The sequence below is a fragment of the Sinocyclocheilus rhinocerous genome, unplaced genomic scaffold, assembly GCF_001515625.1.
Source record: "Sinocyclocheilus rhinocerous isolate Xijiao unplaced genomic scaffold, SAMN03320098_v1.1 scaffold1762, whole genome shotgun sequence".
NCBI lineage: Eukaryota > Metazoa > Chordata > Actinopteri > Cypriniformes > Cyprinidae > Sinocyclocheilus > Sinocyclocheilus rhinocerous.
Genome location: NW_015636932.1, coordinates 45,949 through 55,754, shown reverse-complemented (window position 1 = coordinate 55,754; position 9,806 = coordinate 45,949). Strand labels below are relative to the sequence as shown.

Genomic DNA, 9,806 nt, shown 5'->3' with positions numbered 1-9,806 from the left:
AAAGTAAAAACACGGTATACATGTAGTTAAAGCGAAATTGAATGGAGGAATTTAAGTAATTGTAGAAGTCCAAAGTTCTGTAGAACTATACGCGACTGTCCTTTTTGTATTGTTTCAATATTAAGCATTTTATTCTTGAACTGGATGGGTTTCTTTTCAGACCACTTGCCTTTATGGATATGAAACTTGCCATGTAGTAAAAATATTTAATATAAAAAATATGACTTGTGTCCATGTCATTTTCCCATAGTAAATAATAACAAAATCATGTTGTTTGTCTTTTTATTGCCGAGCTATACAGGGAATTTAATTTACAGTGTACTCACAAATTATCCAAGGAATGACATAAACCGAAATAACAAGTGAAAAGGTTTCAAGTATGTATTTTGTGTGGACACATAATCGTCATACAAATCTGAAAGCAAAAGCAGTTGCGGCAAGCAAGCCACCCATCTAAAGCAGATGCGGAAAAACGTTCGCAAAAATAACCCGACTGTAAGTACATTAACATTCTTAGTCTTAACTCTTAACTAACGCCTTTCATATTTCAAGTTTTTCCCATTTTTTCCCGAGAAGTCTCCGGTGTAAAGGTATAACGGAAGTACAGATACACTGCTTTGCGGGAAAGCGGAAGTTAGCTGACGTCACTGTGAAAAGGGCCTATGGGCCACTTTGTGATATCACAAATCCCAGAAAAACAAACGCTGTAGTCCAAACGAGCCATTCGTTGTAGTTCTTGAAAAGAGATTTTTTAAAAACGAAATATCTCCCTTTGGAGTGGACTTTGAGATTTGTAAGTTTGAAGATCTTTTTTATGCCCAAACATACACACTACACACTGACTAAAATTCAAAAAGTGAAAAAGCATAATAGGACCCCTTTAAACACAGATATCAACGTGTGTTGTTCAGGTCTCACCTGTGCGTGCGCGCTATCAGCACCCGGTGATGACGGAATAAATGACTGCTCATATTCCAGCATACGGCATTCGCATTGAACAAGAGTGAATGGTTTGTCCACTTTTTTTTATTCATCGCTGTTGATGTAATGTATTGGGAAGCCAAAATGCGCATCCATCAACAGAAACATATATTAGCCGAACCCTGTTTGTTTTACATGTTATTTATAGCAAACCATATTACAGATGCGTTGTCAGATTTAAGTTGAACCGTGGCGTGCCGAACCGTGTGGAGAACCGTTCCACCCCTAAAAAATACATACAGATCCATTCAGAATTATTAAACGAAGCAAAACACAAATTAAAAAAGTAAATAAATAGTTGAATGTGGCGATCTGAAAGCAGCTCAACATGACTAGTGAACTGCTTCTCTGTCAGAGTGTATTGATGCCCATATAAACACCATTAACCATTGTAAACTCCTATAAAAACAGGCTTCTTCAGCAAGTGTCCATCATAAAACACTTCCCTTGTATGCGACCATACTGAAATGCGCTCGTGCAAAGAGCTATCAGAGAGCGTGCTAATAATGACGACTTCTGCATGTCACTGTAATCGCCTTTACTTCTATTACAATCATCATCCATCAAAACTTTACTGGTGAGAAACTGGTTTGCTTCATTCAGCCCATACAGACTGGTCCTTAATAATTTCTTATTAATAGAGGTATGTTTGTTTCCACCAATCGCTGCACAAGTTAAGGTTATGTATGATAACAAAAGCAGGTTAGTGCTAGCCCTCCCGGAACACATAGAGATAGCATTGCAGTTCGAAAAAAAATCTTTGTTGGGAAGTCTAGTAAAATCTCCCAAAAAGGGGCAGAACTTGACGCCGATTGGACTAGGAACAGTGAAAGCTAACCTAAGCTAACGTGGTTGAATGTGACAGAAAAAATCGGGGAAAAAATAGGATTTCAGTACAACAAAATATTTGTATATGATTTCTGTCAAACAAAAATAACTAAATCAAAAGGGCAGCTATAAACGGAAGCAGAACAACCTTTTGTTGGTTTTCCATTTACTTAAGAAGACCTGTCTGAGATCGATAACTAAAAAGATATGAAATATAAAACAGAAACACGTTCTTTGAAAACTAAAATCTGAATGATTATTTTACTGAAATTCGACTGACGTGCATAATAATTTGGAAAACAGTGTATATGAGACAGAAAAAAGCTGGGAAAAAATAGGATTTCAGTACAACAAAATATTTGTATATGATTTCTGTCAAACAAAAATAACTAAATCAAAAGGGCAGCTATAAACGGAAGTAGAACAACCTTTTGTTGGTTTTCCATTTACTTAAGAAGACCTGTCTGAGATCGATACCTAAAAAGATATGAAATATAAAACAGAAACACGTTCTTTGAAAACTAAAATCTGAATGATTATTTTACTGAAATTCGACTGACGTGCATAATAATTTGGAAAACAGTGTATATGAGACATAAAAGCCTGACATGATACTCAAAAAAACTATTTATTATTAGAATATTTTGTCTAAAGGTTCAACTAAACTGTTCCATTTAGAAAAAAAAATAATAAATTCAACAACTATTATTTCCGGTTTTACAGGGTTAAGATTACACCATAACCACATGCCTAACTGTGATGTATCCTATTTCAGTTTAGTTACACTGATTACTTTGTGTAGTGGATAGTAAATGCTGTAGTATCATACAAATGCCATTAGATGGCAAAATAAAGCCATTTTTGTAACTTAACCAAATTGAACCATTCTAACCCATGGTCATTTCAATTTCTCAGAGGTCTTGCCCTGTCAGTACTTCCAAAGGACTTTAAAACACAGAGCCTGGAATGAAATTGTCTGTGTTATAGGTATCTGTTGGGGTTTGGGACAGTGAGTTATTACCTGGGCTATAATGCCATGCAGGATTTCTTCCCGAGCATGGCAATGAAGGCCAACCCACAGTGTGACAACAGACACTGCAGACGACAACAGGACGAGTACAAGGTGACAGAGATTTATTGATTCATAAAATATATAATAATTAAATATTAATTAGCCACAACATTGTTAATTCTGAAACCTTTAATTTTAATTTACATTTATAATTTATTTTAACTTTATATACAATTTTTGTTCAGTTTTTAATTCATCACTTTCACTGAACATCATCACTTTTTTTTCTTCTTTTTTTTTAAGTTTACAAAATTCCAAAATATTAACAACTATATATTCTAAGTTTAATTTAATCATGGATGTACAAAAGGCACACTGTGACAACCAGTTAGTATTAATACTAACAGTATATGATGTGATATTTCTTCCTTACTCCAGAAAAAAGAAGCAGAGCAGCCAAAGCAGGAAGTGGTACAGGAAGAAGAGGAAGTGGTGCATGAGGACAATGAATGGGGTTGGCATCCCACACACAGCACATTCCTCATTCATAAAACAGAAATCTTTAAATGTTATGTAAGCTTGAACGTGATGTTGTTTCCTGCCAGGCATCGAGCTGGTTTCAGAGGTGTCAGAGGCAGAGCTTCAGGATGCATCAGGACCGGTACCAGATCTGCCGGAGGGCATTACTGTAGCCTACACCATACCTGAGAAAGTACGACCCACTGAATTATAACACAACACTTTGGTTATTCAGGAGTTTTCCTGCTTTAAAAAAAAAATTGACAGGCAGTGAAGTTGCATTTTGTCAAACGATTAATCACATCCAAAATAAAAGTTTTTTTTGTTTACATAATATATGTGTGTACTGTGTATATTTATTATATATATATATATATAAATACACACACATGCATGCATATGTTTAAGAAAAATATGTTAAGTTTATACATTTAAAATATTTATAAATAATAGCAATTATATGAATATAAATATATAAATGGAAATATGTGGAAATATTCTCAAAATATATACTGTATGTGTGTGTATTTATATATACAAAATAAATATACACAGTACACATACACCTATTATGTAAACAAAAACTTTTATTTTGGATGTGATTAATCGCGATTAATCGTTTGACAGCACTATAATATTTGATGCGATTTTTGGTTTGGGTTAGATGCTTATATGATCAATAACTCAAACATCCTGTGAAAACAATGCATTTACCTGCTAAATAATTAACACTAACATTCAAAATTTGGGGACAGTATTTTTTTTAAAGAAATTAATACTTTTATTCAGCAAGGCTGCTTTAAATTGATCAAAATTGACAGTAAAGACATTTCTGTTGCAAAAGATTTTTATTTCAAATAAATGCTGTTGTTTTGAACTTTCTTGTTATCAAAGAAAGTTGAGCAGCACACCTGTTTTCAACATTGATAAGATGTTTCTTGAGCAGCAATTCCGCATATTAGAATTACTTCTGAAGGATCATGTGATACTGAAGACTGGAGTAATGCCTGCTGAAAATTCAGCACCTCACAGGAATAAATTACATTTTGAAATATATTAAAGGGGTCATATGATGTTGCTAAAAAGAACATTATTTTGTGTATTTGATGTAATGAAATGTTTATGCGGTTTTTTCCATTTTTATTTTCCACATACTGTACATGATTGTTTCTCCTCTATGCCCCCTTTCTTTGCTTGAACATTTGGGCGGCGTTATGCAAATTTTCCCAGATCGTGACGTAGGTATGTGGGGGTGTGTTAGAACGAGCCGTTTTAGGTAGGAGTGGCTGGCTCTTAACTTTTATAAAGAATATCTCTTTGGATTTGAGACTTTAGTCTTTGCAACTTTACAGATCTTCTTTATGCACCAAGAGCTTGTAACATTCCAAAGAGAAAGGAAAAATTGAAATCGCATCATATGACCCTTTTAAATTAAAACAGACATTTTAAAATGTAATAATATTTGACAATATTTTAGTTTTTCCTATATTTTTGATAATAAATGAAGCCTTGGTAATCATTACCGTCTCTTGACTACCATGTATGTGTAATATTCCATGTGGTCTTTCTTTTTCCCAGGATGGAGCATCAGGGGAGACGGTGGAGGAAACAGATCAGAGTTTAGAAGAGCTGATGGCTCAGATGAGAAAGATGTAAGGGAACAACAAGCAAGAGGAAAATGACATCCTTGAACTCAGAAAAAACTCTCCCACAGACACTAAAGACAAACTCATTATTATCTAGTACTTATATACGTGTAACATCTGAGGTCTCATACTAAATGAGTTTGGATTTAGTTTTTTTATTCTGTTTTTGCAGGCAGCGTGTAACACTCAAGATATACAGGTTTACTTCAACTGAAAGTCTTAATACTGCTGATCTTTGATTTTCACAGTGTTAATGTTTCAGAGTTGTCATGGAATGGTTAATAGAACCAATCTGAAAGATTGTTTTTAAATAGCTGTTGTTACCAGCTATGTGACGGAAATGGATACGTCATCTAAATATGTTATTGTCATGTCTGATACTGAATGTGGTTGTAGACACCCAGCCAGATGTTATAAAGAACAGCACACAAATATTTCAGATATCTCGTCATTGGCCTGATTCTGACTGCTGTATTGAATGGTATAACATTGTAATAATGCAAATGAAAAAATAAATGTGTTGTTACATTCCATATTGCTTTTCCTGCATTTAAACTAGTAGATCAATCTAAAGAAGCCTTAGCAATAGTTGTGAAATCGGTTTTCCTCTGCATAGAGTAAAAACCTCTACAACTGTTATTTTCATTCAATTATGCATTTATTGGTAGATAATACACAATATTTTGTGCATGGATCATGTGCATTAGAAGAATTTGGGTATAAAGTACACCTCTTTGGCAGTGTATAAAAGTCCTGGCACAAATTGTATGACAACAATGTGATGTAATACAAGCAATAATGGAAGTTTAGAGTAAATTATTAAATAATTAGCACGTTCTCCCAGAATCTAACAGTTCAAAGATGATTTTTCTACAAAAATGAGGCACATTACACTGATTCTGCTTTAGCACCTTTCCAAATAGTTTTTTAACACCCATAAGTATTTGCAGACATTCAGAAATTAAGAGTTTGGCATTTCCACTATTTTGCATCCATTTAGTATTTAATATTCCTTCATTATACATGTCTCTCTAAGTAAACAGGTAACCATCAGAACCAGACACGTGCGATATGGCAAGGTATTTCACATTCACAATTCAAAATGTAAAAAAAAAAAAAAAACAGCAGTACCATTTCCAAATACAAAAATATGGGTTGTAATATCATGGATCTATCTTTTCAGATAAACAGTCATTGTATAAACTAAACTACATATATTGACACTGTCATTATGCATTACAAGAAGCATAATTATTGCACATGCTGTGTTCTGTGGTGTTGAACCATTTAAATGCTTCTTCTCAAAAATGTGAGACCTATACAATAAATAAAATATTGAATACAATAAATTCAGACTCATTTTATTCATTACCTGTATCTTGATATCATGTTATAGTGTTTTGTATGGCTATGTATGACAGCTGTCCTTTAGTAATACTGTGCAATTTACAACAGTTCTGCAATTTATGGTGTTATAAGGTTACTTTGCACGACAGGAAGCAGGTCATAGACCAGAGGAAGGAGCTGAGACTCTGGACCACATATTTCACGTTTACAAGAAGGTATTTAGTCATTGTATTGCAATTCTCAAATGATGCGAACTTCCATTATGCTTGACTTTGTGTTTGTCTCGACTTTGTGTTTGCATATGCTGAAGGCAGCAGTGATAGAAACCTGAAAAAATCTGCTGAAATTGGTCACACATCAGCTTTTCCGAAAAGTTTCTGTACCATGCAAGTGAAAAGTGCTTTGGAAGAAACGAATACTGACATTGTATAAAATACCAAGGTAATTATATTTCTTCCACCAACATTTTGAACTTAAACCAAGTCATTCGACTTGCACTCAAGTTTCTAATAAAAAAAAGTTTCTCATAGTGATAATTGGAGGAAAATAACTTGAATTTTCTATTAAGTAAATATATAGAGAAAATGTAAGTAATATTTTGCATTGCATGAACAATCATGCTTCATTACTATGAAGGCCTTTTGTCGTCTGAGAGAAGAAAAAGATAATTGCACCATTTCTTGCAGTTGCAACGTCACACTTCGTAACTGCGGCTTCATATCTTGATATGCAATATTGTTTTTTGCTATTTCGCAATTGTGATTTTATATAATTGTAACCCAATTTCACATTACAATGTTTTTTCAACAAATTACTTCATATCTCATAGCAACATTATTTATAGCAATTGTGACTTCTTATATCGTAATTGCAACTGCACATCTCGTAATTGCAATTTCTCCTAATTGCTACTATATATCTTGTAACTGCAACTTCATATCTTCTAATTGCGACTTCATATCTCATGACTTTAGTGTTTTTTTTCACATCATTTCTCATAATTGCAACCTTATTTTTTGTAATTTAGACTTTATTTCTTGCTATTGTGACCTCTTATCTCGTAATTGTGACTTCATATCTCACTACTCAGTATCTCATGTACCTTTATATCTCCCAAATGTATTTAAACTTCTAACAGTCAGTTTTTTTTTACACTCTTAAGTGGCCTTCCATAAATAACACTATTCTGGTCATAGTGACTTTACTAAACACTACTACACCTAACAGTTTACCAGCAGTGCATTTGAAATGTCATTGGTATGCCGATGCTATGGAGTGCTGTTTCAACAGTCATTGAAAATCACAGGTATAAAACACTTTCTCAGGTTTTGCCTTTTTGAGAGTCAGAGAGCACCTTCTATAAACCCAGTGGCAATGAGTGATACATTAAAACACTTATGATTCATACTGTAAATTACAGTAGGAATGAGAACCACGTTGGATTCCAATGTTTTCTTACCATGCATATTTGATTGCTCCATGTAGACTTCAAGCACATGCATGAACACATCAAGTGTGGCCAATATGGCTTCATTAATAGAGGTAAGAGTGCACCTTGGTAAGTGTTGAGGGGTCAGGTGTCACCTTGAGGTGTGAGGGAGGGCGGGGCTTCGGAGGCTAAAGGTATCGCCGCTAGATGAGTGACGTGAGGGGGCCTTACCGCACACCAGAGATGGCTCTGCCTCTTTTATTTCCATTGCTCGCTTGTACAGTTCAGCAGCATTCTCAAAATCTCCCTCTTCGTAGCTGAGAAAGTAAGAAAGTTTTGCCATGTTGTTGCTATGAAGTTGCTAGGGTGTTCTGGATGGTTGCTACGCGGTTATTACTGGTCCAAGTTATAAAATTCTGGTTTCTAAATATGGTTAATTACTTTTCCTCTATCATTTACATATTTATTAAAAAACAATATTTACAAAATATACTAAAATGTGCCCAAGGAGCAGCATGTATAATCAAAACAGCAGGGGGCATAATACAGATCCTTGAGGCACTTCATATTTGACTGCTGTAAATATTTGTCTTTTTGCAAAGATTTCAGATGACGACAACATTTGTAAAGACTCCAAATTATGCCAACCTTAGATTAACATACAAAACTATCAAATCCCTTACGATGTAATATTATCCTTACATTGTAATCATTATGAGCACAAGTTCTTAATTACTGCCTAACACGTTTGTTGAATGTGCCGTGAATTTAATCTAAATCTAATGGGTACAGCTGAGTTAAGAAAATATGGCTAACCTGAGTACAGCCAGGTTTTTCAGAGTCTCTCCAACACGAGGGTGTAGTCGGCCGAGACTGTCCTCATATACCTTTAGAGCGCGCTCGTACAAAGGCAATGCATCACTGTGCTGCTTCTGCAACACAAACACACATCACATGAGTCACATCATCAGAGAGCGGACAGGAAAGTTTTACAGTACAGCAGGTGGGAGAAGTCTCTCACCAGCTGGCAATAGAGCACTGCAAGATTAACCAAAGCGGTGGCAACACTGGGGTGTTTAGGCCCGAAGCTCTTCTCTCTGATTTCAAGAGCCAGTTCATATAGAGGAACTGCCTTTTCCAGCTTCCCCTATCATACACACAGACAGACAGCCAATTAAAAAGGGTCTCAGATTTGTTAATAATATTAAAAAGACAAAAGCACACAAAGACAAACATTGCAGAATGAATGTATGCATAATTGCCACTTGATTGCTACATGTTCTGCAGAGCTAGTGGGTTGTGACTCTTTCCTGTGGTTTCTCACCCTGCGTTTGTAAAGCATGGCCAAGTGTTTGAGGGTATAGGCGAGAGAGGGATGATCTGGGGCGAGTGCTCGTTTACGGATGTCAAGTGCTCTTTCGTACAGCTCCTCGGCACTCTCATACTCTTTCCTTTCGCTGTGAAGCGCGGCTAGGTTGTTCAGAGACTGGGCGCAGTCAGGGTGATCTGGCCCCAGCACGCGCTGGCGCATCTCCAGGGAACGGGTCAAGAACATTTTTGCAGCACTAGGTTATAAATACCAACATGTTAAAATGCATATTATATAACTGCAAATGGAAAATGTGTATTTGTATTATCAATAAAGTGCTGAAGTATAAGAACAGTTTACAATGAGTTGTCCATACAAAGTAAGTCTTTTCACAAATGATGGACAATCCTGTCAAGAGTTCCTTCTTTTTTTCATGGTACATTTTAGGTGCCCATTGAGTGTAATACATGAGGAAAGACATTTAAACTATTTTCAAGACAAGGGATGAAATGATTATATATGATTGGTTTAAACAAAACAGCAAGACAGGCTGAATGAAAATGCTAATTTACTCTCTGACAGTAGGTGGTGATTATTGAAAAAAAAATACTGGTTACCCCAGCTACCCCTGTACACAGCAGTGCAGAGCTCATAAACACCACCTTATTAGGCATTTGCATGAATCACATGACTGGCCTATTTCAATGCCATGGCTAATTTCGTATATAGAGTATA

The 9,806-nt window shown here is 35.3% G+C and overlaps 2 protein-coding genes across 2 annotated transcripts in view; one reads left to right on the top strand and one right to left on the bottom strand.

The window, feature by feature from the left end:
* LOC107748297 (ubiquitin-like modifier-activating enzyme 5) overlaps window positions 1-6,108 on the top strand; it is a 14,223-nt gene extending 8,115 nt beyond the window's left edge. The window contains exons 9-12 of the mRNA XM_016563035.1: window positions 2,797-2,932; window positions 3,260-3,335; window positions 3,427-3,533; window positions 4,919-6,108. Coding sequence (XP_016418521.1) covers window positions 2,797-2,932; window positions 3,260-3,335; window positions 3,427-3,533; window positions 4,919-4,996 — 397 coding nt within the window. The 3' untranslated portion in view covers window positions 4,997-6,108. The remainder of the gene's footprint in view (window positions 1-2,796; window positions 2,933-3,259; window positions 3,336-3,426; window positions 3,534-4,918) is intronic.
* Window positions 6,109-6,974: 866 nt separating this feature from the next.
* LOC107748295 (nephrocystin-3-like) overlaps window positions 6,975-9,806 on the bottom strand; it is a 29,883-nt gene continuing 27,051 nt past the window's right edge. The window contains 4 exon segments of the mRNA XM_016563034.1: window positions 6,975-8,079; window positions 8,579-8,694; window positions 8,784-8,909; window positions 9,087-9,327. Coding sequence (XP_016418520.1) covers window positions 7,914-8,079; window positions 8,579-8,694; window positions 8,784-8,909; window positions 9,087-9,327 — 649 coding nt within the window. The 3' untranslated portion in view covers window positions 6,975-7,913.